The 19,320-nt window shown below is 31.5% G+C and overlaps 2 protein-coding genes across 2 annotated transcripts; one reads left to right on the top strand and one right to left on the bottom strand.

Moving 5' to 3' along the window:
* Nucleotides 1–3,852: 3,852 nt before the first annotated feature.
* On the bottom strand, nt 3,853–5,844 carry LOC142547608 (chaperone protein dnaJ 20, chloroplastic). The gene is made up of 2 exons (XM_075655971.1): nt 5,319–5,844; nt 3,853–4,220 (listed from the first exon to the last, which is right to left on the bottom strand). Exons 1-2 carry the CDS (start codon nt 5,724–5,726, stop codon nt 4,077–4,079), a joined length of 552 nt encoding a protein of 183 aa, XP_075512086.1. The 5' UTR covers nt 5,727–5,844; the 3' UTR covers nt 3,853–4,076.
* A 2,194-nt stretch (nt 5,845–8,038) lies between these two features.
* Nucleotides 8,039–9,603, top strand: LOC142544446 (uncharacterized). The gene is made up of 2 exons (XM_075651492.1): nt 8,039–8,739; nt 8,842–9,603. The coding sequence occupies exons 1-2, from the start codon at nt 8,167–8,169 to the stop codon at nt 9,601–9,603; spliced, it is 1,335 nt and encodes a 444-aa protein (XP_075507607.1). The 5' UTR covers nt 8,039–8,166.
* The last annotated feature ends 9,717 nt before the right edge of the window (nt 9,604–19,320 follow it).

A 19,320-nucleotide genomic window follows, 5' to 3' on the forward strand; every position in this document is an offset into this window, starting at 1 on the left:
ACGAATCTTTATCTGTGAGACGAGTCAACCCTACCGATATTCACAATAAAAAGTAATACTCTTAGCATAAAAACTAATACTCTTAGTATAAAAAGTAATATTTTTTCATGGATGACCCAAATAACCGATATTTACAATAAAAAGTAATATTTTAGCATAAAAAACAATATTTTTTCATGAATGACCCAAATAAAAGATCTGTCTCACAAAATACTACTGGATGAGACCGTCTCATATAAATTTTTGTATTATATAACATATGATAGGTAGCCTGCCTTCCTAGTATAGGCTAGCAATATGATTAATAATAGGTAGTAGAAAAAAAGACAAACGGACATACATCCTTTCTTTTATTTTTTCAATAACTTTGCGTGCACATACGCAAACACACATGTGTCTATTAAACCTACACACATACACCTTTTATTTTTTCAAAAATAAATCAAAGCATATTTAAATATAATTAAAACAAATTTTCAGAAAAAAAAAATTAAAATTTTTTAAGATAAATTTTTAAAAAAACATGGTTTACCGATTCACAATAATTTTGAAAACGACAAAAATTCAAATGAGACGTCTTTCATAGATCAATTTTGTGAAACGATTATTCGATCTAGCCTAAATAATCAAAAATTATCACTTTTTATATTAAATTATTTTTCACTGTAAGTATGAACTTTTTTAACATGTTTTATTGAAAAGATCCATGAGACGAGATGGTTTCACAAGATAATTTTTTTTATAATTATTTGTTCCTTTTGTAAATTAGTTAGCATGTTTGATAAGTGACTTCAAATCCTATTCTATTAATGAAAAAGTAAAAGAAAAAAGAAAAAAGGAAGGGGAAAAAAAATAACTACGTCGTCCGACATTGGTGGCGGCGTTTTGCATGCCACCACTTGCATTACTTTTAATTTTTTTAAATTTTAATTTATTTTTAGAAAAATGATTAATTTGATCATTTTAGGGACTCGGGAGCCGTGCAGCCGTTCTCTTTATCTTCTTTAAATAATGATTAATTTTGATAGTTGAATTCCATTAATTTGATCTTTTAAGTTTTGCACGTGATAGTAACTATTTTGGAGGACACCATTTTTTTCTTTCATTTTTACCCTTGTATGATACTAATATTATATTTTTGTTTTTTGTTATTTTGTTTTTTTAATATTCTATTTTATTAAGGTTAAGAACAATATAATAACTACCTTGGAGGACACCGATTTTTTTTGTTATTTTGTTTTTTTTTTTAAATTTCAACACACCTTTATTTTTATTTTTTTTATTTCAACAATTCAAATATAAATTTAGTCACTCCATAAATTGTCAAATTACACTTTAGTCCATCAATAATGATAAAAAAATTTGTACACACACGCATCGCGTGTGTATAGTAACTAGTATATATAAACTATCTACACTACACGAGTGAAATTTGAACTCAAGATCACATGCTCCTGGGTCATTTGGTTATCTACTGAGTATATTTGTAAGAGTTTATTTTCATGTTTTCAAGCTTCTAACAATGAAATGTTTGAAAATTGTATGTAAAAGCTGGAAATTATTCAAAATAAACTATTGTAAAACACTACATAAATGAGTGTTGATTTTCTTATGTTGTGTATTATCAACCATGGTTAACTTATAATTAATAAACATGATATTTCAATCATTCTAGAATTCTACTTGAATTAAGATTCTATTGCTTCCATTGTCAAAACTGATATATTTTCAACAGCTATTTATTTGTGTATTCCTTCATTAAATTACGCAGTTCCACTCTACTCACAAAATTTTCAGTCAAGCTAACTTCCACAACTAAAATATCAAATCCACTTATAAATTCTTTTATAAGCTATATTTTTTATCTTCATAAAACTAAATCATCAAATTCAATTTCTTTGAATTTGACTATCTCAACGAGAACATATAATTAAATTCTTGCATGTCCTTCGATATTTCAGAGATACAACTAACCATGAGTTCACTCGGTCTGAGTTTAGTATATCTTGATGATTAAAGCTTGATGTGCAAGATAATGAGATGCTAGCACCATTTTCTGTCATTCGCATGTGTAGGATACGATACAAAGGAAAGACGTAGGACTAAGAATAGATCAAACTTCGATTTTAAATTTAATTTGTTTTTGTAAAATTTTTGGCATTTTCTCTGCGTAAAATTAACTGACCGAATTGAATTAATTCCGAAATTCGGTTTCGTTGATTCAGAAATTCAGTTTAATTGTAAAAAAAAAAAATTGGTTAAATCGGTTTTGTTTCTGATCGATCGAATATCACCTCATATGTACAGAGTATAAAATACAAGCTTTTCGAACTAGATCGAATATCATCATATGATTTTACTTCCAAATTATCGAGCGAATTCGTCTAACAAAAGCAGATGGTCTCAAGAATCTATATTTGTGAGACGAATCGACCCGATCCATATATTAATTGAAAAGTAATACTTTTGATATGGTTCATATCGGGTAGAACATTAGTCTAACAAAATCGAAAGACTGTTTCGTACGAGTTTTTATGTCATATATTCACATTTATTCGATGTACGTTTAATATGATAAAAAAATACTTTTTTTGGGTACCAGAAAATTATTCAACTTTATATTCTCATAACGTGTATGTATAATATTACTTCAAGAGTCACTACCTAAGTGATGTTTAATATAAGAATACAAACTTGATATCAATTGGTTCACTTGAATAAAACAATGGAGAAGTCTTTTCGTGTAGCTTTCAAAAACCGACAGGTGCATGGCCTCCCTTTATTATTTGACAATATTTGCAATTCCACACGAAAAGTACGTCTAATTATTTACTAGGTCACTTGTCACACAAAATAAAATAAATTAATAAATAAATAGGTGTAGGGATAACCATATGTTATCGAGATATCTTGATCTTGATTTTATGTCATTTTTTTATTATTTTAAGTGCTTGTTTTTGTTTTTATATGTGAATTTTATTTCATACAAGTGGTTTTGTATCAATCACTTTTCATTTTATAAATTTCTTGAATATATATATTTTTGTTTCAAAAAATTATGATATTTCATTCATTAGTAATTGTTGCCACCATTATCAGAATCAAACCAGACAAGATGATAAACATCTAAGTGTCTAAATAAATATTTTTTTCCTTTTCGAACCGGAGATCTAATTCACGTTTGGCATCGGACGTGTCTAAATTAAATTGAGGTATAATGATTTATTAAGTTTTTAAATATATGTAATTTTGATTTTTAAAGTAAACATGTTTAAGGATGAACATTTTAGAGTTATGTTTGAGAAAGATACTCCAACAATCATTTCCTCAAATATGTTGATTCATTAAAAAATTTAAAAAATAAAATAAAATAAAAGCTAAAAATATGTGGGCCTTATTCAACTCATACAAGTCCACTATAAGAACCCAACCAAGTCTTTTAAATTTCTTTTTTTTTTTTCTCTAATACAATAATAATAACCCAAGTTTTATTTATTTATTTTCTTAAAAAAGGTCACTATAAGAAATAAGAGAACCCCAAGTTTTTTCTTTTCCCAAAAAAATACCCCAAATAATTTCTTTGTATAAAAATAATTGAGCAAAGTGAAAAAAAACATGGAAATTTAAAACTAGACAAAAACTTGTGTGAGACGATCTCAAGGATCATATTTTGTGAGACAGATATCTTATTTAGGTCAATCATGAAAAATATTACTTTTTATGCTAAGAGTATTACTTTTTATTGTAGATATCGGTAGGATTGACCTATTTCACAGATAAAGATTCGTGAGACCGTTTCACAAGAGACCTACTCTTGAAACTATATCAAGAAATACTCTACAAGAATTCAGATTGGTGATAAATTCGCTTAATATTATATATAGAAAGTGCACATAATTACATAATAGAATTTAATACAAATATTATATACCTTAGATAACTTGTTAATAGTTGTTATAGTGCTTCTGCTCTTTAGGTAATTGCTACCAAACAGATCATCTAATTCTAAGACAAGAGTCAGGAAAACAAAGTAGAAAGAAAAATATATGCGCTATATACCAACTAGTAGACTATGGTCAAGACGAAGCTTGATTTCTTTCTCTGCGCATTCGTGCTCCCCACGACGCATTATCTTCTGAATGTTTGTGCATGCTTCTTCTCTTGAGTCCCGATAGCTGAGACTCCCAATTGCTCTTCCACTCCATTTTCTGTTCCATTTGCTGATCATGCAAAAGCGGCAGCGTTAGCCAAGGGGAAGAAGCGTAAGCCAAAGAGCAGTATATCACAAAAAGGAAAGTTTCTTGAAATGAAATGGAAGGGTATTTTTTTTTACTTTTCAGGTGTTCTAGAAGGGGATAAAACTGAGCTCTGGAACACAACCAAAAGTCGTGAAGTAGGTGACCTCAACTCTAGCAGTTGAAAATTCAAAATTTCTCAAGTTGTTAACCAAACATATATATTTGCTAACGCTGAAAGGGACACATCAGAGATTACAGCTCAGACACGAAATCATATTGATAAGTTTGTATTTATAAGATTTTGGTCCCCAAATTCCAAGTGGCTGAATTGGAAAAATTCATTGATTCTTACTTTTGGGATGTTAACAAACAAGAACGTTGTCAAATTGTATAAGTACTCGAGATACTCATAGGTTAATTCGATCTCGAATTTTAAATAGAAGGACTTCTTGAATCTTGTTCAAGAAAAATCTTTACTTTCTTCTCCTACATCTGCCTATGAATTGTTAGGGGGATTTTTCTAGTCAAATTCATAGGCCCAAGTTGAAAAATCCCCATCTCCAATCCTTCTATATCATCTGTTCACAACCGGAGACGAACAATCGTTGAAGTGGAATGTAACCAATTTGCTGAAACAAAGAACCAGTGCCTTTGAACACAAACAAATATTCGGACAAACTCGAAAACATAAAAAAAAATCCATCAGATTATCGGTGCCAGAAGAACCTAATTATTGCAAAACCCAGGGATTGACCCGAAAATTCATATTTTAGAAAACTATACGTAAAATTAAATGGTTATAGCTGATGGTTCATCAATATGGTCCCTCTCAGATTACTTCATCTAAAAAAAACTTTGATTTTTATTTTTCTTGAACTGACCATGGTTTCCAGTAATAATGGAACGAGTCAGCCTAACCATCTACCACCACTTTCAACCTGAAAATCTCTACATATACGAAACCATGTATCAATTTCCTGATTCTGATTTACACAGAATTCAAACTTGGATATTCAAATTATAGGATAAAATCAAAGTACTATTCCAAGGTAAAGAAATTTAAGCAAAATTTAATCAAACCTCGTCAAATCTGCCACGCCGGCGAGCAGAAAACGCGAGATGAATCCCCATAGACAATTCGCGATCATATAATTCCTTACTTTTAGGATCCGAAAGCGTTTCATAGGCCTCCTGAACCCGAATGAACCTCTCGGTATACTCTTCAGCCCGGCCCGGCGGCGACACATCTGGGTGGTACTTCCTCGCCAGCTGCTTGTAGGCTTGTTTGATCTCTAATAAAGAACCCGATTCGGGTATTCCCAGCAGTTCGTAGAAGCTCGACGCTGGCCTCGAATCGGCGACGGTCACGGCGGATCTGATCAGTCCGCTGCGGAAGGAAACGGTGCGCGGCGGAGAGAGGAGGAAGGAGAATCGAAGTGGGTCGGCGGCCTTTGGGAGGTGTAACATGCTTGAATTGCAGCAGCACATGGCTTTTGCGGGTTGATTTCCAGCGAATTGAAGGTTTCTCGAAGATATTTTCTTGGCTCTCGGATGATTTCGTATGAGTGGAGAAGTTGAGTATATTTATAATAGAGATTGAGGCGCTGATAAGAACCAGATAGGTGAATATGGAATATGATGAATATCTGATATTTATTCAATTTTTTTAAAAAATAAATAATGGTAATTTGCTGAAAAATGCATCTGTCCAATATTTTGTTATGATTCAGTACCTATGAGTTTATTTTTGTGTTTTAATACCTGAAAACAGTCTAGCTTTAATTTTAGTACATGTGTTATGCAATTTTACATTTTTACCCCTTTTTAATGAATAAAAAATTATAAGAATCCCTCCCTATTGCTGTTCATCTTCCCTCATCGGCTCTCTTTCCCGCTTCCCCTCCTGTTGTCTTCTGTCCGAGAAATCTTTTTTTTTTCCTTCAATTTCTTAATCGACTCTCTTTCTCGCTTCCCCTCCTGTTGTCATCTGTCCGAGAAACCTTTTTTTTCCTTCAATTTCTTACACACCCTTATCTATAAACCCTCTCCCGTTCTCCATCGGCCCAATTTACCATATTTCCGCAAGTGTATATAACTAACTCTTCGCACAAACCCGTAGCTCAAAATCGTCAATCTTTGTAACGAAGCGTAGAAATTTCCCAGCAAAGCCGAGTCCCTACCAGCGCTACTGTTGCTGGAAACTTTGCAAAAACCAGAACTTCTTGGTCGAAGCAATTTCTGGGTCGAAGCAGCGTATGTGAGGAGGAGAATAAGGTTGAACAAAGTAATATGCTTGATTGAATCCAATTTATGTTTTTTTTTTGTTAATAAAATTTGGTGCATTACCGTGAAATTGAATTTTAGGCCAGTATTGTGAAATTGAATTTTGTTGTTTTGACCGAATACGGACATTAATGTGCATGATATTGGGAACAAGTTTTGTTTACAATAAGTTGTTAGTTTATAGAATATACTTTGAATGATAGTTATGTGAGATTAGTTTGGCTTGTGAAAATGAGATTGTTTTAGTTTATTTTGACGGAATGTTTTTGATTTGGTTTGATAGAATGAGATTGTAATTTGATATTAGTTTCCGCATGTAAGATCTTTATCATGTTTCCACTTGATTTCTTTTGTGCACTATTTTTTTTTTTTGACTTGACTTACCTTTTATCAAACAATTTTGAGAAGAATTGTTGAACTAGTACGATGATTTTGTAGAAAAATAGTTCTAAAATTGGATGATTTTGTTGAACTATAACGTGAATAAAAAAATTTCTGCTTCAATATTGTTTGAGCACAAAGGTCGATTTTGGATAAGTTGTGATTTTATTTTATGTAATTCATTTATCCCCATTATTTGAGTTTTTATTTAATGTAAGACATTGTAGAACTGATATTCTGTTTTTGGATTTCCAATTTATTTGACGCCTAAATCGGCAGAAGCAAATATTAATAATTTAGATATTCGACGATCGATTTATTGATGGAAGTCGGTTCGAGGAGCGCAATATTTTCGTTTCTTGGAAGTTGCCGCTACGTCAATGGTCTTTATTTGATTTCAATTCCTAATGGCGCAACTTTGTTAGAGATATTCGAGAGTTTAGGACGAAAATGTGCGGCTATAATTCTGAATTAACGTTATTGCAATACATGGCACCCCATGATCATATTGCAGTAACCCTGAATGAAGATGACGATGTTCGAAATATGATAAACCTTCATAGTTGTTTGAAATTAAATATAATCAAATTGATAGCATTTCCAAAAGATGATCAGAGCCCAGTCATTGCGAGGTAACTTCCTTTTTTATTTTTGTTTGCATTGTTTTTATTGTTTGTTTGCAGGTTTCAGATATTGCAGAGTTGGTAAATGAGTTATTGTTTGTTTTTTACTGTTGTGCATGGCTTGAGTATTGTTTGTTATATTTATAGTTCACTTTAAATTATGTAAAAGAATATTGATGTGTTTCCTCATGTATTTTATTGATTTTTATTAAAATGGTTAGTTTTGATTTTGCTGATGAAGTTTGTTCTGATGGAGGTCACGAGCTTGACGTTGGCACTTTAACCAATTCTATTGATGCTTGGATTCATTGCATACGTGGTGTTGGGCAAAAATTTAAAGATGCAGCTGAATTCAGGATTTGTCTTAAAAATTATGTTATTGCCAGTAGAAGATCTTTTAGGTACAGGAGAAATGAAAGTGGTAAGATCTTAGTTGTTTGCAGCAAAGAGAATTGTGAGTGAAAATTTATGCCTCCAAACATAAATCGGACAATTCATTCGGCATAAGAAAGTGCAACCTAAGCCATAGTTGTGGGGATAATAATTTGCGGAGTAGAGGTCACCCTAAAGCTGATTCATCCTGGGTAGCTAATGTTGTGAAGGAGAAGTTAAGGGGAGAGCCATCATATCGCCCATGTACAATGCTGAAGGACATTGAAAGAGATTATGGAGTAGAACTTGAGTATCATAAAGTTTGGGCGGGTAAAAAGATGGCAATGCATGATATTTATGGAACTGATAAGGGGTCGTATGATAAATTACGATGGTATTGTCATGCTGTTAAAGAAACAAATCCCGGGAGTTTTGTTGAATGTGAAATTGATTCGATGACAAACAAATTTAGACGGTTATTCATATGTTTTCATGCATGTCTGGTTGGTTTTATTAGTGGTTGTCGGCCATTATTATTTTTAGATGGAACTCACATTAAGAACAAGTACAAAGGATGTTTATTAGGCGCTGTGGCAAAGGATGCGAATGATGATGTTTTTACACTTGCGTATGTAATTGTTGATGCAGAAAACGATTCTAATTGGGAATGGTTTTGCTACCAGTTAAAACATGTCTTGGCATCCCAATACATAATGATATTCCGTAGCTACATTTTTTTCTCTGACCGACATCCTGGACTTATCAAAGCTATTCAGACTGTGTTCCCTGGTAGTCACCATTCTTATTGTTTAAGAGATCTGGTCGATAACTTTGTCAAGCAGGTTTGTCTTATGGTGATTTTTCAATAATTTAGCCATCTTTTTTTTTTGTTATTCTTCATTAGTTGGTTATTATCTGTAATGTTTTTAAATTTTTTTTTGCAGGTATTGCGTAGGTATCCTCTCCATAACAAGAAACATTGGTCTTCTGTTTTGAAGAAAGCTGCGTACACCCCATCAAGACATGAATTCTCGCAACATATCAAAAGCATAATCGATTCGATGCCGCTCGCCCAGGAGTTTCTTGTGAGTGTGCCCTCAGAAAATTGGGCCAATTCTATGTTTGTGGGTGAGCGATGGGGTGTCATTAATAATAATATTGTTGAAAGCTGGAACAATTGGGTAAAACAAGCGCGATATCTACCTATTGTGGGTATGATAGATAACATACGAATTCAAATAATGACCACGATGCACAAAAGACGAGAAAAAACAATGGCGATGATCGGAGAACTAAGTCCAAGAAAGGAGAAGGAGGTGTCAATTGCATACGGACAATCTCGAAGCTTAAAGGTGCACAAGTCATGTGGAGCTCTGTTTGAGGTGATAGATGGGGACAAAAGTTTTTCAGTGGATTTGAATTCATGTCGTTTTTCATGTCGATATTGGCAGATGTATAGGCTACCGTGCAAGCATGCTTGCTCATGCATAGAATCAAAGTCTCTGTCGGTTTATCAATTCTGTGATGGATATTTTAAGATGAACATGTACCGCCAAGCTTATAAAGGAATCATAAATCCAATTCCAACAAATGACATGAGTGAGGGTTCTCTGAATGATGGACCTACCATTTATGCTCCTACAACCCGTAGCCAGCCAGGACGTAGAAGGACCAAACGATACCTTCTCAAGTTGAACAACGTGTGACACCGTGTGGGAGATGTCATGGGCGAGGGCATAATAGACGAACTTGCAAAGAACCAGTGCCATAATTGGTTTGATTGACATATACATTAATACTATATCGTTTACTTCCATTATCTTAAGTTATTTGTAATTTAATTTATTTTAAAAATTCCAAATTGCTATCTTAATTTTTTTAATTGGTTGCAGGCATGTGTTAGAGTAAGAAAGCAGCATGGAAGGTTGTTCAAAAAAGACAACAAGATGTGGTGGCATTTTGTGAATATATTTGGTGTTGTTCATAGAATTAATCGATCTTTTGGATCATTACGTTTATGGTAGCCATTTTTTGTTTGCTGTTTTGACGTGATGGTAAGACTTATCGTGCGTTGATGGCATGACATTTTTTTTGTAAACAAACACTGAATCTGTTCAATTTACAAGTATTAGGTAGTATTTGAAGTTTGTAATGAAGAAGACTAATGTGTTGCTGTCAAACTCAATTGGTTCATTGAGATTGGAAAACTGTATGCTGTTGCAAAACAACAGATTATGTGTTTGGAATTGCAATTTGTAGATGTGTAATGAAGTGATTATGTCTTAATCATTAAACTGTATTGTTGACAGATAGTTTCATATTTGTTGTGAGTTGTGGTTTGTTATCATTACAAATATTCCCTTGCAAATTTTTTCCAGGAATGTTTTGCCAAATATACCAAATTTTAAGCTTCAGTACATTTTTTTCCTTAAATGATACCCAAATTTGTTGTTACTTAATATTATAAATTGAAATATCATTTTTATGCATTCTGAAAATATTCAGTTATTATTAGTGTTTCCATGGAACATTTGGAAAAAAAAAAACAAATTCGCAACTACGCATAGAACATCTTGAAGTACTTACTTTTACTTGCGAAATACATATTTCCAATTTTAAAATACTTGATTTGGTAAATGAGATACTTGTTGGAATTTTGGTGCTTAATGAATGAAAATTAATCAAATAAATCAATGTGTTTGATTTGGAAAAATTCGAAACGAAGAACGAAGCTTAATGAACGAATATTAAGTTCGATTGTTCTGAATAAAACTCGAAAGAGTTCATCATATGTTGAAAGAACATAAAACGAGTAGTCGGAACGTGTAAGGGACGAAAATCGGAAAAAAAAAAAGTTGCGCGTGAACAGTAGCAGGCGCGCATTTCGATGACATGTACATTTCATTTACTTTTTTAAAAAAAAAAACAAATTCGCAACTGAACTTCTCGAAGTACTTATTTTTACTTGTTAAATACCTAATTTTACAATGAAAATACTTGATTTGGATAAGGAAATACTCATAATGGATATTAAAATACTTGATTTTCGAATATGCTTTTCACTTAAATACCCTCACACTTTTTGAAGTACTTATTTTTACTTGTTAAATACTTAATTTTACAATGAAACTACTTGATTTAGTTCAGGAAATACTCATAATGGATATTAAAATACTGGATTTTCGAATATGCCTTTCACTTTTTAATATCCTCAAACTTGGATGCATTTCGATGACATGTACATTTCATTTAGTTTTTTTTTAAAAAAAACAAATTCGCAACTGAACTTCTCGAAGTACTTATTTTTATTTGTTAAATACCTAATTTAACCATGAAAATACTTGATTTGGCTCAGAAAATACTCATAATGGATATTAAAATACTGGTTTTTCGAATATGCCTTTTAACTTTTAAATATCATCACACGTTTTGAAGTACTTATTTTTACTTGTTCAATACCTACGTTTACAATGAAAATACTTGATTTGGCAAAGAAAATACTCATAAGAGATATTAAAATACTGGATATTCGAATATGTCTTTCACTTTTAAATATCCTCACACTTTTTGAAGTACTTATTTTTACTTAGTAAATACCTAATTCTACGATGGAAATACTTGATTTGGCTCAGAAAATACTCATAATGGATATTAAAATACTGTATATTCGAATATGTCTTTCACTTTTAAATATCCTCACACTTTTTGAAGTACTTAATTTTACAAAGAAAGTACTTGATTTGGCTCAGAAAATACTCATAATGGATATTAAAATACTGGATTTTCGAATATGCATTTCACTTTTAAATATCCTCACACTTGGATGCATTTCGATGACATGTACATTTCATTTAATTTTTTTTTTTAAAAAATAAAATTCGCAACTGAACTTTTTAACGTACTTAGTTTTACTTGTCTTTCACCAACTGGATATTCTGGTAGGCAACGTAAGTTCACCAATTGTTGGTCCTTCCGTGCAAGATGCAAGTAAAACTAAGTATTTTAAAAGTTTCATGCTTAGTTGGGAATTTGAAATTTTATTTACAAAGAAATGATAACATGTGAGACGAACATGTCATCCAAATGCATTTTGAATGTAAATGCAAGCACTTGATGAAGTTACATTGCCTAATTCAATATCCAGTATTTTAATATTCATTATGAGTATTTTCTTAGCCAAATCAATTACTTAAAATCGAAATGCATCCAATTGTGAGGATATTAAAAAGTGAAAGGCATATTCGAAAATCCAGTATTTTAATATCTATTATGAGTATTTTTTGAGCCAAATCAAGTATTTTTATGGTCAAATTAAGTATTTAACAAGTAAAAATAAGTACTTCAAAAAGTGTGAAGATATTAAAAAGTGAAAGGCATATCGAAAATCCAGTATTTTAATATCCATTATGAGTCTTTTCTGAGCCAAATCAAGTATTTTCATTGTAAAATTAAGTATTTAACAAGTAAAAATAGGTACTTCAAAAAGTGTGATGATATTTAAGTGAAAGACATATTCTAAAAGCAAGTATTGTAATATCCAATATGAGTATTTTCTTTGCCAAATCAAGTATTTTGATTGAACAATTAGGTATTTAACAAATAAAAATAAGTACTTCAAAAAGTTCAGTTGCGATTTTTTTTTTTAAATTTAAATGAAATGTACATGTCATCGAAATGCATCCAAGTGTGAGGATATTTAAAAGTGAAAGACATATTCGAAAATCCAGTATTTTAATATCCATTATGAGTATATTTTGAGCCAGATCAAGTATTTTCATGGTAAAATTAGTTATTTAACAAGTAAAAATAAGTACTTCGAAAAGTTCAGTTGCGAATTTGTTTTTTTTTTTTAAATTTTTGTTAATGAAATGTACATGTCATTGAATTGCATCCAAGTGTGAGGATATTTAAAAGTGAAAGACATATTCGAAAATCCAGTATTTTAATTTCAATTATGAGTATTTTCTGAGCCAAATCAAGTACTTTTATTGTAAAATTAGATATTTTACAAGTAAAAATAAGAACTTTGAAAAGTTCAGTGGCGAATTTGTTTTTTTTAAAAAAAAAAATTTAAATGAAATGTACATGTCATCGAAATGCATCCAAGTGTGAGGATATTTAAAAGTGAAAGGCATATTCGAAAATCCAGTATTTTAATATCCATTATGAGTATATTTTGAGCCAGATCAAGTATTTTATGGTAAAATTAGGTATTTAACAAGTAAAAATAAGTACTTCGAAAAGTTCAGTTGCGAATTTGTTTGTTTTTTTTTAAAATTTTTGTTAATGAAATGTACATGTCATTGAATTGCATCCAAGTGTGAGGATATTTAAAAGTGAAAGACATATTCGAAAATCCAGTATTTTAATTTCCATTATGAGTATTTTCTGAGCCAAATCAAGTACTTTTATTGTAAAATTAGGTATGTTACAAGTAAAAATAAGCACTTTGAAAAGTTCAGTTGCGAATTTGTTTTTTTTTTTAAAAAAAATTTAAATGAAATGTACATGTCATCGAAATGCATCCAAGTGTGAGGATATTTAAAAGTGAAATGCATATTCGAAAATCCAGTATTTTAATATCCATTATGAGTATTTTCTTTGCCTAATCAAGTATTTTCATGGTCAAATTAGGTATTTAACAAGTAAAAATAAGTACTTCAAAAAGTTCAGTTGCTAGCACTTGGTGAAGTTACATTGCCTACTCGAATAGCCCGTGTTTTATTAAATTTTATACGTATCTCATTTACCAAATCAAGTATTTTAAATCTGAAAATAAATATTTCGCAAGTAAAAGTAAGTACTTGAAAATGTTCTATGCGTAGTTGCGAATTTGTTTTTTTTTCCAAATGTTCCATGGCAACAACAACAATAACTGAATATTTTCAGAATGCATAAAAATGATATTTCAATTTATAATATTAAGTAACAACAAATTTGGGTATCATTTAAGGAAAAATATATACTGAAGCTTAAAAGTTGGGATTTTGGCAAAACATTCCTGGAAAAAATTTGCAATGGAATAGTTGTAATGATAACAAAGCACAACAACTCACAACAAATATGAAACTATCCGTGAACAAAGCAGTTTAATGATTAAGACATAATCACTGCATTACACATCTACAAATTGCAATTCCAAACACATAATCTGTTGTTTTGCAACAACATACAGTTTTCCAATCTCAATGAACCAATTGAGTTTGACAGCAACACATTAGTCTTCTTCATTACAAAACTCAAATACTACCTAATACTTGTAAATTGAACAGATTCAGTGTTGTTTTACCAAAAATTGTCATGCTATCAACGCACGATAAGTCTTACCATCACGTCATTGTAGACCTTTGAACAGGCCTCGTTCATCAGAAAAAATTGCCGAAGCAATCCGAGCTCTATACCCTTCCATTGACGTATTCCATTCTTCATCCCAAAATGTCGGGTTATCTCTTGCAAAACATTCACCCCATAGACAAACATAAACACCACCATTTAAATCATTTCCTTGTTGCCTACATTTTAACCCAATCACTTCACCTTTGCCAATATCACAATTTTTCACATTCCAAAGATATCCAGACATAAATTTGGCCTAAAAAAGAAATTCAATGAATATTAGTTTTCAAAAAAATCATAAAAGATGTGTGTGTGTGTTGTGCACTTTTGCTTAAAACAAATTTTTTTTTGTATCCGACTTACAATTTTCTTGGCTGCACCTTTGTAAACAGGACCACTAAGAGAATCTCTTAGTGTGAAATATTGATCGCCTCTAGTATAACCCAGCAAGATCCAATGTGCTCTGTAACTAATCGGGAAAATTATGTGCTTACAGCGTTCTAGAACCTCTTTGTTTAGTTCGGACAGCTTGCTCAATGTACTCCCGTCCAACTGTGATGTAAATTCTGAAAAATCTTTATCTTTGACCCTCTTCTGCTTCATTTTATCGAGCATCCGAATCACGTTAATCTATGCAAATTTTTAAAAATATTGTTAGCTATCATCTTGATAAAAATATTTTTTACTTAACATCAAAAAATTTTACCTGGACATTGGGAGACATGCAGTATATGTCATGCCCATATTTATGTTTTCTATTGCTCAAAGTATTGAAATAGGCATGAATACGGTCAGATCGTAGTTCGCTGCCAAACAAACAAAGCAGTAACTCATGCCCATGCAATATCACGTCATCATCTTGCCAAACTACACCACTACAAAGACAAAATAACAAAAATAACAACTCAAACAAACAAAAAATGAAAAATTATTATTTCGCCAAAATTTAAAAAAACAAGATCTTCTTAGCCCAAAATATCCATGCAAATGTACTTTTCAATTATGTCTCTCTCTTCCTTTGATATCTGATCATGACCATCATAGTCATGTCTACCTCGGAACTCTTGCAAAGATTCCTCAACGGCACTTTCAGCTATACCTTTAACATCAATAGCATCCTATATAAAAACAGAAAATATGCAAATACAAAATTCATTAACAAAATTTAATTACTAACAAATCATACAAAATTTAAATTATTTTTAGCTATTGCCAAACAAATTAAATTTAAATTACCAGATCCAAGATGAGTGATGATTCTTGTTTTCTCTGTCGCTTTGGGGTCGTACTAGGAGGTGTCAAATAGTCAGGATGTTTTTTCTTTTTCAACCGATCTGTTCTTTTTTGAACCGTCTTCACAATCGATGATTTTGGATTATAAATAATCATTTTTTTCCCTTCTCCAATGTCAGTACCTACGTGCACGTCGTCTGCAGAATTTGTGTTCATTTCCACTTCATCTACAACCACTCTCACATAACTCTCCATTTTAATGTTGTCTTCTGTGTCCGTTTTCACTTTGTTCTCAACCACTTCATTCAAACTTTCAAATGCAGTATCAACATGTCCATCCACATCTTGCTCAGTATGACCTTCATCATACATATGTGTCGCATCCTTGAAGACAAATCGGGTTGTATCATCTTCAACCACTTCATTTTTTTCCTTCAACACTTTAATCTCATTTTCAAGCCTTTTTATCTGTTCCAACAATTCTGAATCATTGTATCGAGAATGAACCTGAAAATATAAGTGCTCATTAAATATGGTAATTCGTTAAATAGCATACTATTTAAAAATTGACTATCATCAATTACAAATGTTTACCTCAACAATCATCTGTACATCATCAACGAGTTTTTTTTCCTCCTCAAATGGTTTGATCGCCACAATCTAACAACATTAAACACAAATTCTTAGTTTTATTAATACATGTACTCAAAAATATAGGATGATGTAGATTAAATTGCGCAAACCTTGTTCGATCTCACAGCCATTAGAGCAGCCTCAGCCCCTTTAGGATTCACGGGAATCTTGCTCTCTCCCCACTTGAATAAACGAGGAAAGCAATGTAAAACACGAGGTTCACCAAGCATAGGAACTCTTTCATACACCCAAGCCTGTACAAATAAAATGATTAGCATTTACTACAACCAACAATAACATATATAAGCTTCAAAAAGAAAAAGATAATACCATCAATCCAACTATGCAACCTCCCATATATTTTTTATCCTTTCTTCTCACTTTAGAGAATCCAAGATGATCTTCAATTTCATCACGCAAAAACCTAAAGGCTGCATCTCCCCAACCATATTCAAAAAACGTTTCCAAATTGTCCAAGTATGGGAAAATAAACTTTGGTGTTCCAAAATTACTAATAGGAAATATAACACAATTAAAAAGAATCAAAATAAAAAATCTAAAAAAATCATCAATCTCAAGCTCATTTCCTGCCAAATCAAACAACTTATCTATTATGACATTTCTCTGCACACAGTTCACCCCCTTGAAATGACGCTCAAGAAAGTTTGAGCCCAACTTTAAACCCAGGTTAACGGGTTGACCAACGCTCGACAACCCTATAACGATAGAGAATTCCTTCGAAGTAAATGGCACCATGATATTGCTTCCAAAACAAAAGCTGCATGTCTCTACTTCAAAGCGTTTAAGCATTGGGTAGACTCTTGATGTGCTTATAGAAAGCTTCTTGATCTTCAACCAAGGTGCCAAAGGTGAAGCTTCTATCCTCTTCAATTGTAACTCACCCAATCTAGGAACCAATTGCTCCATCACGGCTAAAAACTTTGTTGGCGAACACCTTGAGTAACCCTCTTTAACATATGGACCAATATCTGCATCATTATCAGGCGTATTTTCTTCACTCTTTTTTTTAGTCTTCGTCATTCTACTCCACATAAAAAAATTAAAATATTACACACGAATAATAAATCAATAAATGTCACAATAAATTGACACAAATACTCAAGAAATTAGACAAATAAGTTGCTACAAACATGAACAACCAATCTCAAATAAATATCTCACGACAGTACATAATTATATCACTTATCGAAAAATTGATAATGATCTTACATACGAAAACTAATATCAAATAACAATCTCATTCTGTCAAACCAAATCAAAAAATTTCTGTCAAAATAAACTATAACAAACTCTTCTTGACAAGCCGAACTAATCTGACATAACTATCATTCCAATCATATTCTCTAAACTAACACATTCAATTAAAAAAAATTGTTCCCAAGATCATGCATATTAATGTCCGTATTCGGTCAAAACAACAGAATTCAGTTTCAGAATAATGGCCTAAAATTCAATTTCACAATAATGCACCAAAATTTATTAACAAATATAAAACCATATATGGGATTTAATCAAGCATATTATTTTGTTCGACCTTATTCGTGCAAATGGTGTTTGAGTGACCAATTCTCTGCACTAAAAATTCAAGCTTCTTGCCGCTGTCTTTTACGTGGCGATGGTTCTTTCCGCAAATGACAATCTTATTGTGAACATACGTCACAAATCCATTTCTATATCCAAAATTAGATCGAAGAAAAGAAATTGCTCTTAAACAAACGAAACATTACAACTACAAAAATTATCAAAAACAAACTAAAATTGAAATGTGTACCCTTTAATTGTCCTTTATTAGTTTTATAGGGTGGTAGCTCCACGCAAATCCGAAAATGAAGCGCCTACTTTCTCCTCCTCACCTAAGCTGCTTCAACGCACAAAATGCTTCCACCCACAAATTGCTTCGACCCACAAATTCTGGTTTTTGCAAATTTTTCTGCAACAGGATGGCAATGGATGCTGGGATGTGTGGTTTGGGCTAGTAGGGACTCTACTTTGTTGGGAATTTTCTACGCTGGGTTACGCACAGGTACGGTTTTAAACGACGAATTTGTCGCAAGATTAAGTAAAATAGACTGGCAGAAACAAGGGTAAATTGTGCAAACGAAGGACAATGAAGGAAAATGGCCAGTAAAAGAATGAAAGAAAAACAAACAAATTGTCACACAGAAGAAAAGAGTGGGAAGCGAGAAACGGGAAGGGGGAAGGAGGAAGGAGGAGAAAAATAACATCACCAACAAATTTGGGGATTCTTATAATTTTTTATTAATTTAAAAAGGATAAAAAGGTAAAAACACAAAAAACATGTAGTAAAAACTAATTTGAACTTTTGTTAGGTATTAAAACACAAAAAAAGACTAAAGGGGACTAAATCCTAATTAAAACATGCTCAGATGTATTTTTCGCTAAATTCCCCAATAAATAATAACATATAATTTTGTTTTATTTTTCACAAAAAACTCTTGTGAGAAGATGGTGTCATGAGTCAATTTTGTGATACAAATCTTCTATATCAACCATACAAAAATAATTTTTTATGTCAAAAATATTTTTTTATTTGTAAATATGAGTATATTTGAGTTGTCTTATGAATACAGATCTGCGAGACCGTCTCATAAGAGATTTACTTTTTTTTACAACAAGTTTTAAGTTTTTTTTAAAAAAATTTCTTTGGGTTGTTTTTATATTTTTAAAGGAAAAATAATAATTTAATTTTTATATGGCTTTTTACATAAAAATTATTGAGATATAAATAATTAATAGAAGACTCACTTTTAAATTTCCAACAACTTAGTTAAATATGTGTTCAGTTTATCGAAATTTTCTCTGCAATTCTCGATTCACATAAAAAATGTTTATGCACTCATTGGGCCAACAATTATTTTTTCGAATGAAATCCGGTATAAAACATTGAATATATGAAATATATATATGATATTGAAGAAGAAAGTTATTTTAGATCTGATATAAAAGATAAAATTGAATATAAAATTGGAACAACTATATTAATATCAATACTTACCACACTTGTTTGTGTGCTCAAAGATCATATATTAGTACTTGATCTGAAAGAGTTTATATTGAAATATCATATATTAGTACCACATATTAAATGTTTTGTACCAATTTTTGTTAAGATTAGTGAAGTGTTTAGAAAGGGGACTAGACGAACACTCTCAACTTTTTCTTTTTTCTACTTCCAAAAT

The sequence above is a fragment of the Primulina tabacum genome, chromosome 5 (assembly GCF_025594145.1).
Source record: "Primulina tabacum isolate GXHZ01 chromosome 5, ASM2559414v2, whole genome shotgun sequence".
Classification (NCBI taxonomy): Eukaryota; Viridiplantae; Streptophyta; class Magnoliopsida; order Lamiales; family Gesneriaceae; genus Primulina; species Primulina tabacum.